Raw genomic sequence first — 23,317 nt, forward strand, 5'->3', positions numbered from 1 at the left:
TGCCCAAACATGTGCAGCCTCGCTCACAGCGTTATTTGGTTCCACATATTTATGTGAATCAGCGTTTTCCCACATGAACATAATTAGTCCAAATATCGTTCCACGTTGACAGACGGAGTGTCCTGAGCATGACGTTAAACTGCTCCGTTGTAACTACCATCGTTAATGTAGTGGGTGCAGATTTAAGATGCATTTACAACCTCTTGTGCTTCAACACCATCGCAAGGCACTGCTCACCAATGGAGTACACCAACAGCTGGTGCTGCTTGGTGGCCCTTCCCATGAGAAGCTACTGGGAAGAGAGGCGTTGGACCTGGCCTTCTAGCGGTGTGTCTGTCCGCTGTCGGAACAACAGTGGGTGGATTTTGGGCCCATGGGATCAGCCGGGAACGATATGACACCGGGCGGCAATGTGGACTGGGAAATTGTTTCCTCTGGTGGTCCAGCCTGAGACATACCCGCGGACTGGTTGTTGGAGGGGGTTTCGAACTTAGGATGCATGCGGCATGCCTACACTACTTGTGCCCATGGAATGCTGGGTGACATGACCCAAACTATGACCTGAACTATTTATGTCCTTGTATGCAATTTCCTGTCCTGAATAGCGCTGCTATTTAAGATAGTGAGCAATGAAATGTTGTTTAAAGATGTGTGATGATTTGGTTTCTTAGCCTTGCTTTCTTTTTGTCGTTTTCACAGGGACAGTCAACAAGAGAGAGAGAGGGGGAAAGAAAGAGAGCTTCAAGCAATCAGTGCCAAACTTGTTTATATAAGGCAGGAATAATAACTTGACAGACTAGTCACCGGGGACCGACTGGTCACTGGCAGTGGTAATGATGAGTCACTTGACTCAATTAAGTAAGAGACTGTTCTTACAACTGAGCCGTTTTAATCACTGTGCAATGCACAGCGTCAGCTATTTATTGTTTTTTTTTCATGTGAACCCAAACAGTCTTATATGGTGTTGTTTCATGGCTCATTGATGAGAAAGTAAGAGACCCTTTATTGTACCTGTTTCATGGCTTATTGATAGTGTGCTCTTTGAGCTGAGTGGTGCATTATTCCTTCATGTGATTGTGTATGCTTTTTTGTGTGATACTTTTAATATTTGTAACAGTCCATGAGCAATATGTTATTACAAAGAGTAACTTTAACAAAAAATCACTGCATCTCTGCAAACAATCTTGAAACAGTCCTAATGCCTTAATGTTATTTATTTATTCACCATATAGGTACATATTTTTTGTATTTTCAGCAATGGGATAATTATTTTTTGGTTGGTAGATCACCTTGAGCTGGCAATTTTAAAAGTAGACCTCAAGTCAAAAAAGTGTGGGCACCTCTGCAGTGTCCGCCCTGAAACTGGGAGGTCGGGGGTTCGATCCCCGGCCAGATCATACAAAAGACTGTAAAAATGGGACCCAATGCCTCCCTGCTTGGCACTCAGCATCAATGGGTTGGATTGGTGGTCAAATCAACTAATGATTCCCGAGCGTGGCGCACGCTGCGGCTCACTGCTCCAAGAGATGGGTCAAATGCGGAAGAACAAATTTCACTGCGGTAGCGTGTGTGACCAATTCTACGACTTTGACTTTGACTTTGAATTAAGTAATAAAGATGTTTAACAAGAATGTAACTCTTGGGCTTAAAGATCAAATAAGGACCAACTCTCCATCATTTCGCTGGTGACCACCTATCTATAGACAGACGGTAGAGATAATAATCTAGGTCCTAGATTATTATCTAATTTCTCTTATTTTGTGTCTAATCCACACATATCCTAGATTCTAGGATATGTGTGGACTAGACACGAAATAAGAGTTCAGAATGTCACACTAACGTAGAACAGGGCTGGTGGAGCCAACAGGATCATGTATGAACACTGACGTAGAACAGGGCTGGTGGAGCCAACAGGATCATGTATGAACTAACGGGATCATGTATGACCAAAACAGCAGCGGTAAAATACCACACAAGGCCCTGACACATTCACACATCATGAAGTGCATTCATCATGTTCCTAAATCCGACAGTTATGGCACACTTAACATTTTGGAATTCTCCCAAAAAGCGATATCTCTACATTTTTAACCTTTCCACTGATCTGTGCTTTCACTTGATCTATTTATTGCAATTTCCACTCCACTCTCTTATCATCATCTCCCCATCGACTCCGCTTGCCTCTTTCTCCACATCAACGTACCGCCACTACTCTCACTCTTCCTCTCTCCATCCAAAACCAAATCATTCCTCACACCATCACCCTCTCTCTCTCTCTCTCTCTCCATTAGCTCACTTCTCTCATCTTCTCTTCCTCCATCTATCTCTCCATAACGGTTTCCATGATGTCTATCCTCCCCCCCTCCCCCTCCCCCCTCCCTCTCTGCTCTCAAACATTCTTCTTCTGTTCATCTCCTTTCCAATTCCATGCAGCCAAGTACCACTCTTCTCTTTCCATCCCCTCTCTCTCTCCGTCTCTCCCCTCCCCAGAGTACCACTCTTCTCTTTCCATCCTCTCTCTCTCTCCGTCTCTCCCCTCCCCACACACACATGCCACCAGTGTTGGTTTTGTAAACTAATACTATGACGAATAATGTTCGGGTGGCTAAAATGTGACTAAAACTAAATGAAAACTATTCAAGAGACTGTTGACTAAAACTAAAATCAAAATGTACTGTCAGCATTAACACTGCATGCCACAACCAGAAACTGATGTTTCTTTTATTTATATTTGTATTTTGTTCTTACCAAAATCTATCACAATGCTTCCCAAACTTTGTCATGTCAAGTACCCCCAAATTGACAATAATTAGCCTGCGGACCCCCATTAGAAAAGATATGCCACTGAACCACTGATCTATCAAACCCTCTGATGAGTTGTTAACTGTCTGTTGGCATCTCTTCTTATCCCAATGGACACTAACACGCTACTGCTGCCCCTCCCCCTCCCTCCCCCTATCTATCTATCTCTCTCTCTCCCCACTCTCTCTCCCCCCCCCCTCTCTCTCCCCCCCCCCCCCCCCCCCCCCCCCTCTCTCTCCACTTCCATCCATTCATGAGTTGGGATCCATCCATCCAGGCCTGGCGGCATGATGACATCATTCCATCAGCTGATACAAATCTGCTTAAAGTAAATAATAATAAAGGAATAACAATCCCCCACTAAGCTGAGTTCAGGCCTTACATCTGTAGGGGATGAGGGCGGGGGGAGAAGATCACACCCGTGTGAAGTGAGGGGCGCTCTTATCATTATATATCATGATATATCATTATCTCATGAACAACTGAATGTATGTGATTGGTTAGCCGATTTGCTCGTCTACATATGACGTAAATTTTCCCTTCATAGTCAATGGCATTTAATGTTTGTAATGTGTTGCCACAAATTCATGTCATATTTGGCGGACACTTGACCTAATTTCTCCTTTCATTGTCAATGGCAAATATGAGACGTGTGGGGACAAAAGCTGTAATATACAGCTTATATACAGCTATTATACAAAAAAGAAAAAAAGAAAACAAAAAACTACGGATGCAAAGAGATCGGGCCCACCTTTAGCTGCATGTAGGCCACGATGACAAACCAGACAGATGGTAACGAGGTATAGCGCGTGCAGTCTCGTTAAGGGTCGCGCGGTGGTTAGCAATAGCCAGTGGTGGAAGGTCACTAAGTACACTTACTTAAGTACTGTACCTAAGTACACTTTTGAGGTATTTCTACTTTACTTGAGTATGTCAAATATTCAGTACTTTTACTTCTACTCCACTACATTTCAGTCAAAAATGTTACTTTTACTCCGCTACAATTACACTTACAGTTACTTTGGAGATTTTAATTTTAATTACAAAACATACATTAACCACTTCAACGCTATACAGATTTCGTACACATTTTGATCTTGTGAAATGGGCCATTCTGCAATATAGAGTACTTTTACTCTATAATAATAGATAATAATAGAGTACTTTTACATTTAGTACTTTAAGTACATTTTGATGCAGATACCTTTGTACTTTTACTTGAGTACATTTTGAATACGAGACTTCTACTTAACGGCGCAACGGACCTGAAAACCTACTTTTACTCAAGTAAAACATTGAGTACTTTTTCCACCACTGGCATTAGCATGCTCATGTTTGGATGAAGGCAATAGAGGGATAGGGGCTGCAAATGAGATCCTGCTGCTCCGTTAAGCCAGTGGTTCACAAACGTTTTCATGTGAAGGACCCCCAAATCGACATATTTTAGCCAGCGGACCCCCATTTGAAGAGATATGCCAGGGACCCCCATAAGATAAGCTGCTTACGGCTCTAGCAGTGATTGTCAACCATTTTCATTTCAAAGGTCCATTTGGGAAGACGCCGTTTGTTTCCATTACCGCAGTAGCACGTTTGCAGTGCTCAGGCTTGGAATACTCTACAGATATGAGGAACGGTATGCGCGACGCTGTCGGCTTCCAATACATTACACTCGGGTGCGTACCTACCTACCGGTACACAGTCTCGAGATGGCAACACATACAGATCTGATGCTGTGCACGTCTCTAAGGGAGCAATGTTATTTATTTTCTTGCCTCGACGATCGTAAATTCTCCAGGATTGGAAAAAAAATCAAATCACACAGAGCCAAGGATCCACGTTAGAACGCTGTGGCTCCACCAATGTGGATGTCAGACTTAAAGTGGCCAGCCTGTCTATGACATCAGTCGACCATGACTTATCTATGTCGTATATGACTCCAAATTTTCAGCCCGATCAAAGCACCATTGACTTCCATTTGAACATCAAAGCTAAACGTTTCACAAAGTATTGAAAGCGTGGAAAAATATAGGAAAGACATGGCCGGCCATATACCAGGTGGTCCGTGGACCACTATAAAGAAAAAGGACTGCAGGAAGGAGCCGATAGGCGAGTTCCGTAGGCAGCACAGAAGTACAAATCATATATATATTTTGAATGACAGATGTAACCACTACGACCAAAGATCTCCTGTGAAAAAACACCTAGCTTAGCTGGTAGCCACTGAGTGCGGGGGGATCTTTTCCTATGTTTTGATTAGGTGTGTGGTGATGCTCGTTTTAAGCATGCGTAGAGAGCCATTTCAACCAATCAGATTGCTTCCTCGAAACCACCTGTGGTATAGACAAATCATTACAAAAAACACAATATATTTCTTCTTTCTAATTATTTGTTCGGCCCAAAAATGGTGTTTGTTGTCATGATTTGTCACAACTCGAGTTGGCTTTGTACGACGCTTAAAAGGTCGCTTGAAATGTCTATGGGAAAAATGCATTAGGAATTATTTCCTGGGCCTGGCGTCGTCATGAAAGGGGACAGGACTGCGACACTCTATATTTAGGCTATCCATTATTGTATATTCAATGCCGTTATATTATTACACGGATGATGTGTTACTGTGTGCAGGGCAGGCGACGGTGTGCCAACTGGGCTCTCTGTGTGATGACGGCTTGGGAGTGCATGGCCATTGAGAAAAGTGAAGGTTTGTGTCTGTTCGCAGCACTGACTGAAGCAGCGCTGGCAGAGTGTGGACGGCTTGGAGAGGGTCCGGGAAGGTATGAAAGACTACTCTCTCTCTCTCTCTACTCCACTCTACTCTATCCTGGCCCGGGTCCAGAGCTTTGCCTGCACCGGCTCAATGGATGCCTTGTTCTGTGGATGGACACACACACACACACACACACACACACACACACACACACATGAATGGAGCAACGCACGTGTACTTGCACAGGGGGTGACACATGCGCGCGCCCACGGGAAAGGATGAACACGCATGCACGTAAACAAACTCGTCATGATCACACGCGCGCGCACACACACACACACACACACACACACACACACACACACACACACACACACACACACACACACACACACACACACACACACACACACACACACACACACACACACACACACACACACACACAGCTAGTTAGTGAGGTCAGCTGCAGTACCAGCTCCCACCAGTAGAGGCCCTCCTCTGCCTCCAGTCAGGCAGAACAGATGAGGGGGCAGACTGACAACTCTAAGAGGTTTACACAGTCTGGCAACACCAGGCCAATGTCACTAATGGAAACCCAACACTGACAGCTTGTGTGTGTGTGTGTGTGTGTGTGTGCGTGTGCGCGTGTGCGCGTGTGCGTGCGTGCGTGCGTGCGTGCGTGCGTGCGTGCGTGCGTATTTCCGTAGACAACGCCCTGGTAACGTCTGTCCCAACAGCCAGGAACCTTGCTGTTGTCCTGGACAGTCAGCTCTTGTTCAAAACTCACATCACAGCTGTCACTCGATCCTGTAGGTTCACACTCTATAACATACGACGAATTAGACCGTTCCTCACCCAGGAATCAGCCCAGCTCCTAATCCAGACAACAGTCTTGTCAAAACTTGACTATTGTAACTCCCTCCTCACTGACCTACCGGCATGTGCACTTATGCCTCTCCAACTGATCAAAAATGCCGCAGCTCGCTTGGTCTTCAACCAGCCAAAATTCTCACATGTCTCCCCCCTGCTCCGCTCCCTGCACTGGCTTCCGGTCGCTGCCCGCACAGAATACAAAACTCTGATGCTGGCATTTAAAGCAACCAAAGGTATGGCTCCCCCATGATTGAACTCTACAAACCCTCCCGCGCACTCATATCAGCCAACGCGGGAAGCTGGAAGTAACGCTCCACACGTCCCAAACTGTGGAATGCACTTCCCGTTGCAATCAGAACTGCAGCATCACTCCCGTTCTTCCGCCGTAGTCTGAAAACCCACCTTTTCAGACTCCATCATGGCCCATAGCACTTACCCTACCCCCTTAGACAGCACTTTTTAGACTTAGATAGCATTTGAAACAGACTAATAGCATGTCATGTAGACAGCACAATAATTACATAGTATGTAGTCATAGCACTTCATAGTATATATGTACAGCATAGTATAGTATATATAGTTTATATATGTATAGTGTCATTATATAGATATGTTCTAGTTACGTTCTTAGCTTACGCATGTTTCTTCATAAATGCATTTTATATATGTGATGTATTCCCATGCTTTTTTGTTCTTGCTTAATGTAAGTCGCTCTGGATTAAGAGTGTCTGCTAAATGCCTAAATTGCGTGCGTGCGTGCGTGCGTGCGTGCGTGCGTGCGTGTACGTGTTGTAAAACAGTGTCTTCTACAATACTACTCTGCTCTGGTGCTAGTGCATGTGTGACCTGCTTGACCGAAATGGGACAGACGGCGATTATTAAACTTTCAACTTTCACATCAAGTCTTTAGCGTTTTTTCCACAACAAGCAATTTCGTCCATTCACAAGTTGTCGTTCAATTTTCCTAAAATCGCAATTATTTTTGCATAATGGTCAACCGTTTCCACGTTGAAAAATGTCAATGTTGTAGATGAACCATTTCCGCTATTTTGTATAAAGAAAGAAAGACAGAAAGACAGAAAGAAAGAAAGAAAGAAAGAAAGAAAGAAAGAAAGAAAGAAAGAAAGAAAGAAAGAAAGAAATATTAAAAAGTATTAAATGTGTCAGTTATTTCTTTAAGTTATTAAGTTATTGCTGGTAACAAACCGATCGCAAGATGCGTCCTGTATTCAAATATACTGTATCAGTGTTCCCCAAGCAAAGGTACATAATCATAGGAAAATTAAGTCTGGACACGTGGATCGTGCTCCCCATTGTGATTTTAATTAATTACCATCAATGTGGGGGCAACTCTTAGCGCTTTCCTGTCTAAGGAAGAGCTACAGTATAGCTTCATTTCACTATTTTAGACACATTCAGATGTGTGCTTTGTTCATTTCTCCAGTGTGTGGGAGATGGTCGCTGATAGGAGCCAAGAGTGGCCACGAACAGGGCTGGACCATAGAGTTATAAAGGATAGAGGGAGGACCGGGAGCGACAGCCCCGCCACCTGCTATTCACTCAGTGGCGTTTTGAAGCACCCGGAAGACTGCCGGAAGTACCATTATAACTCAATGGCAGGATGAGCGGAAGTACAGCCCGGACCTCAAATTTGACGTCTGGGATGACGCATGTTACGCACATGACGTCACTGAACGTCCGTCCTCCCCCATGAACGTGCTGCAGTTCCACTTTTCGCCAGTAGGTAGTGGCAGCTTCAACGTTGGATAGCCTTACTGGGGGCTTGGGCTGGACTGAATGTACGCAGCATTTGCACCAATCCAATGTATTACATCAGTGGTTTTCAACCAGTGGTCCGGGGACCACCAGTGGTCCTTGAGGGGATTCCAGGTGATCCCAGCTAAATGATGGAGAGTTGGTAACCAAATGCACCCTTATAGACCTTCTTGAGTGTAAAATGAAACAAAATGGACCCGCAATTACTGTTAAACTTCTGCATTACTAATTTACAAGAAGTCTACACAATTAGAGAATGTAGAAGAAGAATTGTTATTTTGATCAACGTGTGCCTGTTATCTCTCCTAATACATCAATACAGCATGGAAATGTGGACATATTCTTTAGTTTAGGGTCTGCGAGGTTACATGTCATCAAACAGTGGTCCGTGGCTCAAATGCAGAATAAATAATGGACTTTGAAATGAAAAGGGTTGAAAACCACTGTATACGTACATGCATGATATGCATACAGTATATGCTGTATGCATGTGCCATAGCTACCACTGCATCACTAATTTAAGTGCAAATGCAAGATAGAGGCATATTGGGGAACTTACTGTATACCAAGCCTGCTGCTCTGTTGAGGTATACATAGTCTCTGTCGGGAGGAAACTTTTCAGGATGAAATCTTTCTTCTTTTAATGACAAAAGTAGCAGATCTACAAGATCAAAACGCGCCACTTCACGCCATGTTTCAAGCTCGCAAATCTACCACTTTTGATGCTTTTGTGACGCCGTGGTATGATCAAGTAGGGCGTTAATTATTTACGAAAAAACATACAAAAAGTTTGAATATGGAGATAAGAGGTTTCTGCCCGACAGCAACGACAATAAGCATGATGGGAGATGCCCATACTGTATACTGCAGGTAACAGGGGGTGTGTGTGTGTGTGTGTGTGTGTGTGTGTGTGTGTGTGTGTGTGTGTGTGTGTGTGTGTGTGTGTGTGTGTGCGTGTGTGTGTGTGTGTGTGTGTGTGTGTGTGTGTGTGTGTGTGTGTGTGTGTGTGTGTGTGTGTGTGTGCGCGCACGCGCGAACGCATGAAATATTTTACACAGTGCTTTTCCCGTGCGATTAAGGTAGTCTGTAACCAACCACGCCATGCATCACTCATCTTGTTTGACCTTAAAATGTCCTTTCTGACTAAATACAAAAAGGTGGAAACCAAGGAGATTAGCGAGCGTAGCTGATTAACCAGCCTACGCTTTCTCTTTTTTTATATATATTTTTTTCATGTGATTTGACTGATAACCTACCCGGAGTGAGGCAAGGTCATGATGACGCGACATGGGTCATGTTTGGAATTAAAACAGTGAAATGTTGACTAAGCCTACTGGCTGCTCCATGCTCTATGGGTTTGCACCCATAACAACACCTGCACAGCGCTGGTATAACAACTCAACAGAAGTCGAAAGACCGGTTCAGTCCGTTTATGTATGAGGGTTGTCGTGAGCTTGCAGATTGGCTCATTTCACCATGTATTCTGAAACAGGGCTTAAATGACAACTTGTTTTTTTTGTGTTTTAGGCTGAGAAAGTAAAAGATCAGTATTAAATGAGTATTAAATCTTTTTCATTTGTTGCTTTCTTTAGTTTTAGCTATTTTTGACAAGGGGGCATTCCAACAAGTGGCTAAATATGCATTTTTTTACAAAAGTTTACAGCAATTTATTTATTGTAATATAGTCTACTAGAACCCAGGAAATTACATCTGGCCACAAAAGATCACAGGATCTACTGAATGTGAAGGTAGAGGTACAAGGGGGATGCCATAGTGTGTCGTAGGCTCAATATGTCCATTTTGTCACCTCCTGAATGCCCCCTCCCCCTGTCAAAAATATCAAAAATCGTTAAAACGAAAGAAAGCTGCAAATGAGCATTTCTAACACAAATATTTTACTTTCTTTTATAACAATCTAAAACATGAACATTCTGTCAACATTCTTCATTCAAGGATTAGACTCATATTTTTGGTTTTAGGTCTCTGCAGCCCATCACCATTTCCCATAACTGTTTAAAGCTACGTATCTCAACTCAGCAAAGTCATCATCATTTCCACCAATTTGAGAAGTATGTCACTTCCCCCCCGGGCTATTTTTCCTTCCATACAATTTAATCTCAGCCATACCCTGCAATGTTACTACCATCGACTGACCGCTGTAGCTGTTATTACCAAGGGGGCTCATTTGGTCCGTCTTCGATGACTTCCTGGAACTATTTCAGTTGCTACAGGCAGCGGCAGCTTAGCGCTGAACATTCCTCTGTGTGTGGAACTCTGTGAACCTCCGCTGACTTGGGAGGCAGCTCGGTTTTATTAGCACATGACGCGGTGTGTGTGATAGACAGTCAAAGAGCGCTGAATTTACACTGTAAGGTATTCAGCCCACCAGTGTCATTCAAGTCCACCATCGCACAATAGCATCTTTGTAGGCCGTGGCTAGATGAGGCTCTTTTCAAAAGCAGAAGACAAGAGGGGAGAGACACCACTCTCGCTTTTATATCACTCTGAAATCTACAGCAAATTAAGGAAGTGCCGCTGGATGTATTCTGACAACTTAAATAAGGATGCATTACAGTAGCTAATCATAAGCCATCTATTATGGTGAAATAGCTTCCTACTTCAATTAAGCTCTCGCGAGCTGCTTGATTGTCCCCTGCCTGCATTCTTTCGTGAGTGTGGAGAAAAAAAAGAAGTGGAAAGTAGGGCGCACTATTCAACGAGATGACAAACTGTTCCTGGGAGTTTTAACAGATTCTTTTGGTGTTGTGCTCAGGTGCAGACTGGAGCTGAAAACAACACCGTCCTTTTTTCTTTTTTTTCCTTAGAAATGAGGTTCAGGGAATGTTTTGTTAGGCCGGGAGGGGCAAGGGGCATCTTGCAGCGCTGTGTGAAAACAGGGGGCACAGGGAGAGCACAAACACACACATAAAGCACATGCTGCCATGGCACAGAGAGAGAGGGGGGGCCAACGCACCCACATGCACAAATCAGACAGAGAAAAACACAGCCGACTGGAGGAGAGGTTAATTTGTGCCTCTGTACTGTTAGCTTTTCGAGGTAAAAGCCCAGACTTTGGACCTCTCGGGCTGACAAAGGTCATGGAAAGGTGAGCGCAAATGCCAAACAGCCTGAAGGGAGGAAACAGCAGCTGTGGCACAATACAAAATTAAAAAAATAAAATAAAATACTCTTTCATCTTAAAATAACTAATGGCCGAAAATTCGGAGATTTCTGTATTTTCGGTACGCGGGTTGCTTTCACAGAAGACACGCCGTTGCTTCTATTGAATCCAAATAATGACTGAAATCATTTGTGGTGACTGAGAACTTTAATCCATGCAGCCTTCTGTGTGCTCAATCAGACCCCTTTTCCACCGGTTGGGAACCGGTTCAGTTCAGAACCAGTTTTCAGTCCATGAGCTAGACCTCCGAAATTGGAGCGTTAATTCTGAATTGAGTGGGCAAAATACCTAGCCTGGCTCCAGCCCTGAATCGCTAGCCACACCCATTAAGAAAATATGTTCTGGCGATTCTGGTCTGGAGTCTCTCCCGATGACGGTGTCAGCTACGTTCGGAAATCCGAACGTAGCCAAGTAGTAAGCTGATTGGCCATCAGCCCCGTCACTTAACAGCGTCAGACAACAAACATGGCTGCCCCCACTGCTGTAACTCACGACCGTATCAATCTGGCTATTAAATCGACGTATGATAAATAGTTTGTTTACAGACACGAGAGGTTTTATAAACATCATCATCCGACATATTTCACTTATATTGATCCATTAAACAATTTAAAGGAGCATTCAGTGATTTGAGTGATTTGGAGAAAAAAAACGGTCCGCCCCGATGGCCAGACGTGCACATGCACACGCTCTACAGTGGGGGGAAGTGCAACAGGCCAACAGCACACACACCAAGGTACTGATCTGCTCGATCATGATTGGCGGAAGGCCCCTCTCATCCTGATTGGATGAAGACTTGGCCACCTAGCCAAAAACGAAACCTAAGGTTTTTTAACCCTAACCCTAGGGAGGATTATCACAATAAAACAAAAAACAGAAGTGATATTTGAATTAAGTGAAATCACTGAATATACCTTTAATATAGGTAGGTAGGTATGGTTTTGCACACTCAATTCAAAATTAACGTTCAAATTTTGGAGGTCTGGCTCATGGACTAAAAACTGGTTCTGAACTGAACAAGATCCCAACCGGTGGAAAAGGGGCCTCAGTGTGGATAAAGAAAAATGGCGAGACATGTGCACACATTTTAAATGCAAGGAATTTGGGACGGCCCTTTTTTTCCTTACCAGAGACGGGTCCTCTGTCTCCACCCCGCCGCCGAGGGGCTGACTGAAGGCCCCGCCGTCCAGAGGAAGGCCTTCATCATCGTCCTCAGGCGGCTCCTCCTCCTCATCCCCCAGGGCGGGGAAAACCGAGAGCCCGCCCACCTCCGCGTCCACCATGCCATCCAGGATGTCGGTCAGGCCGACCAGCAGAGCTGCATTCTCCTCCTGTAGGGGGGGGGGACGACGACGAAATTATAATATAACATTTTATATATCTAGTCTTAGTTTTAGACACCATAGCTTATTTAGTTTCCATTTAGTTTTCGTCAGTGAAAAAAGGTAGTCGACGAACATTTTCACATTTTTATTGAACACAACCACCCACCCACACACACACACACACACACACACACACACACACACACACACACACACACACACACACACACACACACACACACACACACACACACACACACACACACACACACACACACACACACACACACACACACTATTTATGCTTGGGAATAACTGTCATCTGTTAAATGTCACAGTTGAAGTTGCATGGCGTGTAACAGAATAGACCAGGGGTTCTCAACCAGTGGTCTGGGGACCACCAGTGGTCCTTGAGGGGGTTCCAGGAGGTGCCCAGCTAAATGATGGAGAGTTGGTATAACCAAATACACTTATTAGAACTTTAACTGTTAAAGAGTGTACAATTACTGTTAAATACCTGCATTAGGCTACTTCATTTACAAGAAGTCTAAACCATTAGAGCATGTAAAATAATTGTGATTTTGATCAACGTTTGCCTGTTATTTCTCTTATGGCACCAACATCAATACCGCATGGAATTGTGGACAAAATCTTATCCAACGACAACAACATATTCTCTAGAAATGTGGGTCTGAGAGGCTAAATGTCATCAAATGGTGGTTTATGCAGAATAAATAATGGGTCTTGATATGAAAAGGGTTGAAAACCACTGGAATGAAGCACTGGAGTCCCTAATTTGTCCATGTCATTATACAGCAACTGAACATGTTGGAAAGATACATTCTAAAATAGCAGATCTAAAGTAAAGGGGCTATTGACGAAATGAAGGACAGAATCTCCAAAAACGCTCTCTCTCTCTCTCTCTCTCTCTCTCTCTCTCTCTCTCTCTCTCTCTCTCTCTCTCTCTCTCTCTCTCTCTCTCTCTCTCTCTCCCTCTCCCTCTCTCTCCCTCTCTCTCTCTCTCTCTCTCTCTCTCTCTCTCTCTCTCTCTCTCTCTCTGCCCTGCAAGGTTAAATGAAGTTTAATGTAATAGGACCAATGATCAATGACTTTCCTGTGTGGTTTTCAAACTCTTACCAGTCGCCCGAGGGTGTGTGTGTGTGTGTGTGTGTGTGTGTGTGTGTGTGTGTGTGTGTGTGTGTGTGTGTGTGTGTGTGTGTGTGTGTGTGTGTGTGTGTGTGTGTGTGTGTTTGTGTGTGTGTGCATGTTGGGGGGAGTATAGTGCATCCAAGCCCCAATCCAATGAGCCGTCTATGATCCCCACCAGCACCAGCACCACCCCCCATCCCCCCCAGCCCCCCCATCCCCCACCCCCATTCCCACGACAGACACAGACACGAATCAATTCCGACATGGGATTACATCCAACGAGCAACAGTAAATCAGTGGCGCATCGATGGACATCAACACTGTCTGTCTGTCTGTCTGTCTGTCTGTCTGTCTGTCTGTCTGTCTGTCTGTCTGTCTGTCTGTCTGTCTGTCTGTCCGTCTGTCCGCCTGCCCACCTGTCTCAGTGTCGAGTGTCTTAGATCTCTATCTTCGTCCTTGCTATTATCCATAAACTACTTTGCCTTATTTTAATATTTTGAAAAACATTTTTGAATAGTTAAAATCAATCTACAGGCTCACAACAAGTCTGGTTGAACTATTACAAAATTATTTTCACAATAGTAAAAAACAAAAAAGTAGTTTAGGGCAAGGGGTTTAGCATGGCGTCGTAATGGCTGATTTTACACTTGCTGAAAATAGCCAACATGCAACCAAGAGTAAAATGACTTATACTGGATCTCTTGTAGTCCCTTCCTAACGTTTTAGTCTAGTTTTTATGTGTAACATTTAGTCTTAGTTTTTGTCATAATATAGCTTAGTTTTCATTTAGTTTCCATTTAGTTTTTGTCAGTGAAAAAAGGTAGTCGACGAACATTTTTCGCCATGGTATTAGTCGACAAAATCAAAACTGGTCTGTCTGTCTGTCTGTCCGCCTGTCTGTCTGTCCACCTGTCTGTCTGCTCATGAGTCCATTCCATTTGTATTCTGTTTTATTTATAACCGAGAGGCTGTCTGTCGGCCGAGTGTCTGCGCCAGCGTGTACGTCGGATCGATAATGGGAGATACCGAGAGAACACAATACGCTGGTGGCAAGTCAGAGGAGAAAGAGAACGAGAGAGAGAGAGAGAGAGAGAGAATATGGAATCAGAGCAGCAATTTCCAGTACTTTTATTTATACTCCACTACATCTCAGAGGAAAATATTGCACTTTTACTCCACTACATTTGTTTGAAAACTTGAATTTCTGACTTCCGGTTATGACGCCAGCAGGATAACAGCATAGCGAAGGAGCTCCCGACCAGAAATTGACAGAAAGCCCCACAAACAGTGAAATTATCTTTCAAACTTATAAATTGAAACAACGAGAGAGGGGCAGAAATGTCTAACAACAAAGGCCGTAACAAAAAACCCAGCAAAACTCCGAACAAGCTTGGTGAGGGTGAGAGAAGCCGCAGTAGTTCTCCGGAATACCACGAGAGCCAAGATGGCGGAGCCCGCACAGAGGAAAAGAACGCAGACTTGGCTACAGTCCTCAGAGAACTGCGGGACTTCAGACGAGATAACAGAAAGCAACTCGAAGGTATCAAAGAAGAAATAAAGAAGACAAACACAAGAATGGATGAAGCAGAGGGTCGAATCACGAAGGCGGAGGAAAGAATCCAGAACACAGAGGACGTCACGTCGGAGATGCTAAAGCTGTTAGCTCAATTTGATACCAAGATGATTGATCAAGATTGTCGCTCCCGACGCGAATCTGTCCGTATTTACGGGGTCTCAGAAGGGAAAGAAAGTGACCCCACATCAATGAACGATTTCGTGGAGAAACTACTACAAGAGGGGCTGGGGTTGCCGAACACAGAGCCCCTACACATACAGAGATCACATCGCTCCCTAGGCCCCAAACCACCGACGGAGGCTCCGCCAAGATCTATCGTGGCCAAATTCCTCAGTTTCAAAACCAAAGAAATGGTGCTCAGAACGGCGTGGCAGAAGAAAGGTTTCACGTGGCAAGACAACAGAATTAATCTGGACCAAGACCACCCCCCACGCGTTCTCCAAAAACGCCGAGATTATGCAGAGGCACGCCATTTATTGAAGGACCGAAGCATACCATTTAAAACTCTACATCCAGCCCGTTTAAGAGTGGACTACAGCGAGGGAACCAAGATATACGACACGGCGGAGGAGGCCACACAGGACATGGCGAAGAAGGGCTTTTCCATCACTGTGATTAAAACCCCGGAGACGCTGATGGAGCAACTGAGGCAACTGACATGGCAGAAAAACACCCGACGTGGAGACAGACGAGAACTCCGCCCAAGACGCAACGCGAACTTCAAAGACAAGCTGCAGACCTTCAGAAGAAAAGAGACGACACCACCACCACCACCACCACCACCACCACCCAAAGAAGCAGAGGACACTGACAACACTAAGTAACGGTCGGTGAAATGAGAACGTGATGAACGCACGGTTTAGACCTGAAACTGGGTCTGGTGAGTCCAATCTATACTCAATATGTGGCGGATCTACAAGCTCATGGCGCGCCACCGAGTGGCGCGCTGCGAGCTTGTGGGTCTGCTATGTTTTCTTCGTTTTGTTTAGGAGAAAAGCAGGGGAAATATTTCAGATGCATATATATTTACCTAGCCTAAGAATCTACTAAAGGAGAAAATACTAATAGGTCGGGAAAGACAAACATGATACCTAACTATGTTGCTAACTTTAAGGCCCCCCCCTGCCAGCCTAGAGAGGGGGGGTTATCCTTGTTGAGCTGGTGTAGGGTCGCACGAGAGACCTCTACCCTGGAGTTTGGAGATGCACTTTTCATTTTATTCTATTTTTTTCTATTTGTTGTGTGTGTTTTTGTCTGTTTGCAGCTTGTTTGGGTAACTAAGGAGACGCTTTTCACTGTCATGTTGAATAATGTGCAGGGTATAACCTAAATGCAGGATATAAAAATAGTTTCATTCAATGTAAATGGTTTAATCAATCCAAATAAGAGAGGAAGGATACTTTCGAAATTGAGAAGGGATAAGGTACAAATAGCATATTTACAAGAGACTCACCTCAATGATACAGAGCATGCCAAACTGAACAAGTCAGGTTTCAAACATGTATACTCATCTTCCTACAAGTCCGGTCCCAGGAGAGGGGTAGCCATACTGATATCACACACAGTGAACTATGAACACATATCAGAGGTTAAGGATAAGGAAGGCAGATTTGTATTGATAATAGGGAAAATAGAGGGAACCATAGTGAGTTTACTGAATGTGTATGCCCCTCCAGGCAGCGACTGGTCATTCTACAAACAAATATTTGATATAATGGTGACAAAATCACAGGGCATCCTCATCAATGCTGCTGATTATAATTTTCGGTTAGTACCACATTTAGATGCTTCTGGGGGCAATCCGGAACCCAAACCCATAGCCAAGAAAGCAGCTGCATTGATGAAGGAAGTAGGAATAGTAGATGTTTGGAGAGAAATGTACCCGACCAGCCGGGACTATACTCACTACAGTGCTCCGCATTCGGTGTACTCTAGGCTAGACTATTTCTTCGTTTTCAATAGAGACTTTAATAAGATAAAGCATTGTAGCATAGGCCCAATAGCTTTGTCAGACCATAGCCCTATTTACATGACTATATGCCTTAATGGGAAACCGAGGTCCACACTATGGAGATTTAATTCAAGTATTTTAAACAATCCAGCAACTAAAGCTGATCTAAAAAAAGACATTGAAACATATCTTGAGCTGAATGACAATGGAGAAGTATCACCATCAGTGCTCTGGGACGCCCTTAAGGCTGTTATGAGAGGCAAAATTATTTCCCTCACTGCCCAAGCCAAGAAACTGAGGAGACAACAGACACATGATTTGGAAATTAAATTGAAACACCTACAAAGAAATCATGCCAATAGCCTGGACCTCGGGGTAAGGCAGGAGATGAAGGAAATAAGGAACAATTTGGAGGATTTGGGAACACAAGAAATAAAAAAGAAAATGCTGTTCACCAAGCAACGTTATTATGAGGTGGGAGGAAAGTCAATGCGACTACTAGCTTACAAGTTGAGAAAGCAACAAGCGGACAACACTATTTTAAAGATAAAGAATCCTGAATCTGGGGTAATAGAGACTAGCCAAGAGAAAATTAAAGAGAGTTTTAACACTTTCTACAAGAAATTATACTCCCAACCACAAACTAATAATGAACCTCAGGTTGATTCTTTCCTTGCGTCTCTTGACCTGCCTACCGTCACGGAAAACCAAAACAAAGATTTAATAGCCAGAATAACAATGGAAGAAATAGAAGCAGCAATTTCTAGGCTGAAGGGGGGTAAATCGCCAGGCACAGACGGCTTCACGGCTGAGTGGTATAAGGGTTTGAGGGAGGTTTTGGTACCCACTTTATTAAGAGCCTTTAACTGGGTAATGCAGACCGGAGAGACTCCATCCTCCTGGAAAGAAGCAATAATCTCAGTCATTCCGAAAGAAGGAAAGGATAAAGTCGAGTGTAACAGTTACAGACCCATCAGTTTACTAAATTTAGACTACAAATTATTCACGTCCATATTATCACGAAGATTAGATGAGATTCTAATTTGCATAATTTCAAAAGAGCAAACGGGCTTCATTCGTCAAAGGCAAACACAAGATAATATTAAAAGAACTCTACACATTGTTAGCCAAATAGTTCAGAGTGGGGAGGAGGCAGCTCTATTAAGCCTTGATGCTCACAAGGCCTATGATTCAGTATTTTGGAGCTTCCTATTTAAGGTACTAGAGAGGTTTGGGTTTCACGAGTCTATTATCGAGACATTTCAGGCGTTGTACAAAAATCCATCTGCTAGAATAAAAATAAATGGTGACCTGACGGAGTCTTTTACTCTGGAACGTGGTGTCAGACAGGGCTGCAGCGCTTCTTGTAGCCTCTTCGCGATTTTCATTGAACCATTAAGCCAAATGATAAAACAAAATGGAAATATTAAAGGTATAAACATGGCAGACGGTGAACACAAATTGGCGCTATTCGCAGATGATTTGTTAATATATTCAAAACAGCCCACACAATCAATTCCGACTCTAATGGAGGGACTAGAGAAATACGGATCTTTTTCGGGCTATAAGCTCAATATCGAAAAGACCCAGGTTATCACTTTTAACTACAACCCGCCCGAGACTATACTAGGGAAGTATGACCTAAAATGGGACGCAGACTCAATACGATACCTGGGAATTGTTCTGCCCAAAGACTTGTCTAGAATAACGGATCTTAATTATGGCCCCCTGAATGGAAAAATAAAAGACGATCTGGCACGTTGGAGCCTCGTTCCTTTTTTGAGCCTTAGTTCCAGGATAGACTCTGTTAAAATGAACATCCTACCAAGGTTACTGTACTTATTCCAATCCCTCCCAGTCGAGGTGGCACCCAACCAATTTAAAGAATGGGATAAATTAATATCCAGGTACATATGGCAGGGCAAGCGACCCAGAGTGAGATATAAAACTCTACAATTAAAAAGGGAAGCAGGGGGACTTGGCCTCCCCTGTTTGTTTGACTATTATTGTGCCGCTCAGCTGAGGACCCTTGTGTACTGGTGCATGCCTTCATATTCGGCAAGATGGAAAGATATTGAGGTGGCATGGGCTCAGGGGATACCACTAGCCGCCATAATTGGGGATGATAGGTTAATAAATAATATGAAAGATAAAAATAACCCTTGGATTAATACAGCATTAAAGATTTGGCAAGAAACATTGAAAAAACGTGACCTTAAAAATGGGGCCAAAATGCTGAGATGGTGTGCGTATGACACAGAATTTATTCCAAACAGAACTGACTGTCGATTTAGGAGATGGGTCTCAAAAGGCATAACCAACTATTACACCACTTTTGTACACAAGGGGGCACTCAAGAGCTTTGAATCTGTACAGAAGAAATATAACCTGGAAAAATGTGATTTTTATAGATATTTGCAGCTCAGAAACTACATGAACCAAACGTTGAGTGGTGCCTTGTTTTTGGAGTCTTCAGACCTCATGAGGGTGTTTTTGTCAGCAGGAGACTCTCCTACATGCAGTAGGATTATCTCTAGACTGTATAATGGTCTCCAGCAGAACACGACTGAAAATACGATATATGTAAAAGAAAAATGGGAAAGAGAAGGGAATTTCACTATAACTGAAGAAGAATGGGAGAAAACTTGCGAATCGCTATGGAAGTCAACATGTTCAAATATGTGGAGAGAATTTAATTGGAAAAATCATATACGGTATTTTATAACACCACTGCAAAAAAGATACAGAGGTACAGGAGTAGACTGCTGGAGGTCATGCAATCAAAATGCAGCGAACCATTTTCACGTGTTTTGGGAATGCCCAGTTCTAGATACATATTGGAAGGAAATTCATGATCATTTAGAAGCGGTGTTTGGGATCGACATCCCCTTCCGTTTTGATACCTTGTACCTAGGAAACCTCCCACATGACTTATTTGATAGTAACGATAAAAAATTAATTCTGACCCTCCTGGTGGCTAGCAAGAAGGCTATCACTAGGAGGTGGATGCAACCACAACCACCCACGGTAGAGGGATGGATCGAGATAATTCATGATATATACAAGATGGAAAAACTGACGTACTCACTTAGATTACAGGAAGAAAAGTTCTTCTGGATCTGGACTAAATGGACTGAATATATCGCACCTGTCCGATCAGACTTTTGCTGAATAAGGGAAAACAAAGTATTGTGTTGCTATCGCTCGTCCTATGCCTCTTTTGTTTTTATGTTTTATTCTCATTTCCTTTCTTTTATTGTAACTTGCTGAATGTATGACCCTGTACTTGCTTACAAATAAGTTGTAATGTAGATATGTGAAAGCGTCTCCTTTCCCCCTTTTCCCTTAAGAGCTGCCCAGATGTTCGTCTTTTTTGTTTTTTCTTGTTTGTATGTTTTTATTTTTGCTCCAAAGAAAAAGAAAAATGTTTGTAACTTTGGTCACCATTGAGAACGTGGGAAATATATCTCTGTATATGTATGAATGTAATGTAATTCTCATGATGAAGTTGTTCATTATGCTCGTACACAATGACCGAAATAAAAACATAATTTCAAAAAAAGAAAACTTGAATTTCTATTGTAGTTACTTTGTAGATTTTGATCATGAAAAAAACAAAAAAACATGCATTTCCCACTTCAGCCCTAGACGTACTTTTAAAAAGTACAGTAAGTACGTTTTAAGTGCTTAAGTAATACATTTGTAATTAGTTTACTTGTAACAGAGCAGTTCTACATTGGCGTATCGATACCTTTACTGAAGTAGTTTGTTCCACCACTGAAGTAGAGATGTCACATTACTGTGTTGTGCATGGAAGCATCGGGGCCGCAATGTCTACTGGAGTTACATTACACTCCCAGCGACCCTGGCGCTACCTAAACACTACCTCTGTGTCTTTGATTTGGTATTCTTATAGATTCTGGTTTTGCCCGGTTCAACGGGAGCAGGGGAATTCACCGTGCTGCGTCGGAGCGCTACGTAGTTCGATCCGATCGATGAGCCCGGGCCAAACTAAAAGGGTATTCCTTGAAATTATCCGATAACAACAACACGCAATAATGGAGCCTGAGGGCGATTCTGTCTGTAGATGTAATGTTGATATGGCTCTGACCTCTGCTTAATGGTGTTTACTCAGGCTGAAGGTGATTTCAGATGCCCCCAGTAAGGTTTTATCTTTTAGTTGTTGTTTTGTTGGAGAGCACTTTAGCCTTGTAGCGACATTACGCATGCACTGCAGCAGCATTATCAGGGTTGACCTGAATCCTGACCCTGCATACGGTACGGTACGGCAGTGCATCTAGGGAGGCATTTAGTTATATTAGCTACTTTTCTGCAGCAAAAATAAGCTTGCCATCAGGAGAAATTGCCATGGTCCTGTTGGATTTAACTGACCTCATCAAACCCTGGATAGCCATACTGTACATGGAGAAGACTGGATCATCACCAAGATCTGCATATACAGTATGGAGCCGGCCAGCAACTCTACATCTGACCTCAAACCTCAAACACCTCTCCATATTTGGAGCTTCCCCACCCGTCCTTCCTCTTCGATGTCTCCCTTTTGACTGATAACCTGTCCATTCAAACTGTAGACGGGCCTGCCCCAAAGTTATTAGTGCAGCGGCGACCGGCAGCCGGCGAAAACTAGAGTTCTCAACAGGCCCGAAAATTAAGGGCCGGCCCTACCTGGGCTGGCCCGAAACCCTGCCTGGCCTTACTAATAGACCTTTAGCTAAGCCCCGCCCTCTCCCCATGGGTTGCACACTTTCATTCATTCCAATGTAAATATCATGTACTTTACACATTAAATACTGGTTCAATTTTGGAAACAGACCTTCAAAATCTCTTCCAAATATGTGCGTGACATTTCATTTTTAAAACAATGTTATATCATGTAGGAAAAATATTGGTGGAGAGGTTTGTCTAACCCATGTTATGCTTAGCTGTGATTGGAGAGTTTGGGGAGGGACTTAGCTAAAGGTCTATTAGCACACATCGTATGCCCTACCCGGCCCGAAAACGTCAATTAAAAAAAGGAAAGGTCCATATATGGGCATTAAGACCTGTTGTTTCAGCGACCTCACTTCTCGCCCTCAGGGTGTCTTACTGATATTAGTAGTAGCAGACTAGCAGTCTTAAATGGTGATATCCTACTATCCTACTGCAGAAGCACTATAGTTGCAACTTGATGCAAGTGTGAATGTGTAGCAGTGAGGCGTTGCTGAAAAACGGCATCCACACCGACTCAACCCCTCCTTAACCCATTCAGGACGGGAACCCCTTTAAGGTGTTTTAAGCATCATGTTATACTTTATCTATTGAAAAATAACAGATCTACAAGCTCAGATCTACAAGCTACGAGCTTGTAGATCTGCTATATAAAAATCGCCTCAGGTCTAAATGGGTTGACGAAATAAGCGTTTGAGAGAGGAGCCAGTCGGGCCCTCCTCCGTCTCACCTCGAAGAGTTCGTCTGCCGTGCTGTAGTGCAGTGTGGACGTGGGCGAGGCGTCGGAGGACTGGTCGTTGCACCAGTGAAGCTCGCTGAGGCAGTTGACGCTGTCGAAGTCGCTGGCATCCAGCTGGGAGAGGTCGATGTCCGGGAAGTCAGCGTCCAGCCGGTCTGAACACACCTCCTCCTCCCCATACTGGATGGAGGGAGAGAGAGAGAGAGAGAGAGAGAGAGAGAGAGAGAGAGAGAGAGAGAGCGAGAGAGAGAGAGAGAGAGAGAGGTTAGTCAAAGATCAGGACATTTTCCAGGCAGGTTGTTTTTTCGATACACAAATGTACAAATGTACGTCAGTAACTTCGCAAGTGCAAACACAACTGCCAGTTGTGGAAGCTGGACACATTCCCAATGTTCGTATTCATGGTTTTTTGGGGGGTATTTTTGAGTGGTGCCAGCCACTCCTATAGACGGCAATGTGTGTCCGTACGTCTGTCCCTGTGACTGTCCCTGTGTCCCTGTCCCTGTGTGA

The 23,317-nt window shown here is 43.7% G+C and overlaps 1 protein-coding gene across 1 annotated transcript in view; it reads right to left on the reverse strand.

The window, feature by feature from the left end:
• The window catches only part of ppargc1b (peroxisome proliferator-activated receptor gamma, coactivator 1 beta), a gene marked incomplete at its 5' end in the record, with an annotated part of 129,466 nt that overhangs the window by 19,313 nt on the left and 86,836 nt on the right, over window positions 1-23,317 (reverse strand). Inside the window, 2 exons of the mRNA XM_079525629.1 lie at window positions 12,467-12,670; window positions 22,799-22,987. Of these exons, the coding sequence (XP_079381755.1) occupies window positions 12,467-12,670; window positions 22,799-22,987 (393 nt within the window). The remainder of the gene's footprint in view (window positions 1-12,466; window positions 12,671-22,798; window positions 22,988-23,317) is intronic.

This window comes from Electrona antarctica (genome assembly GCF_951216825.1).
Source record: "Electrona antarctica genome assembly, chromosome: 1".
Lineage (NCBI taxonomy): Eukaryota > Metazoa > Chordata > Actinopteri > Myctophiformes > Myctophidae > Electrona > Electrona antarctica.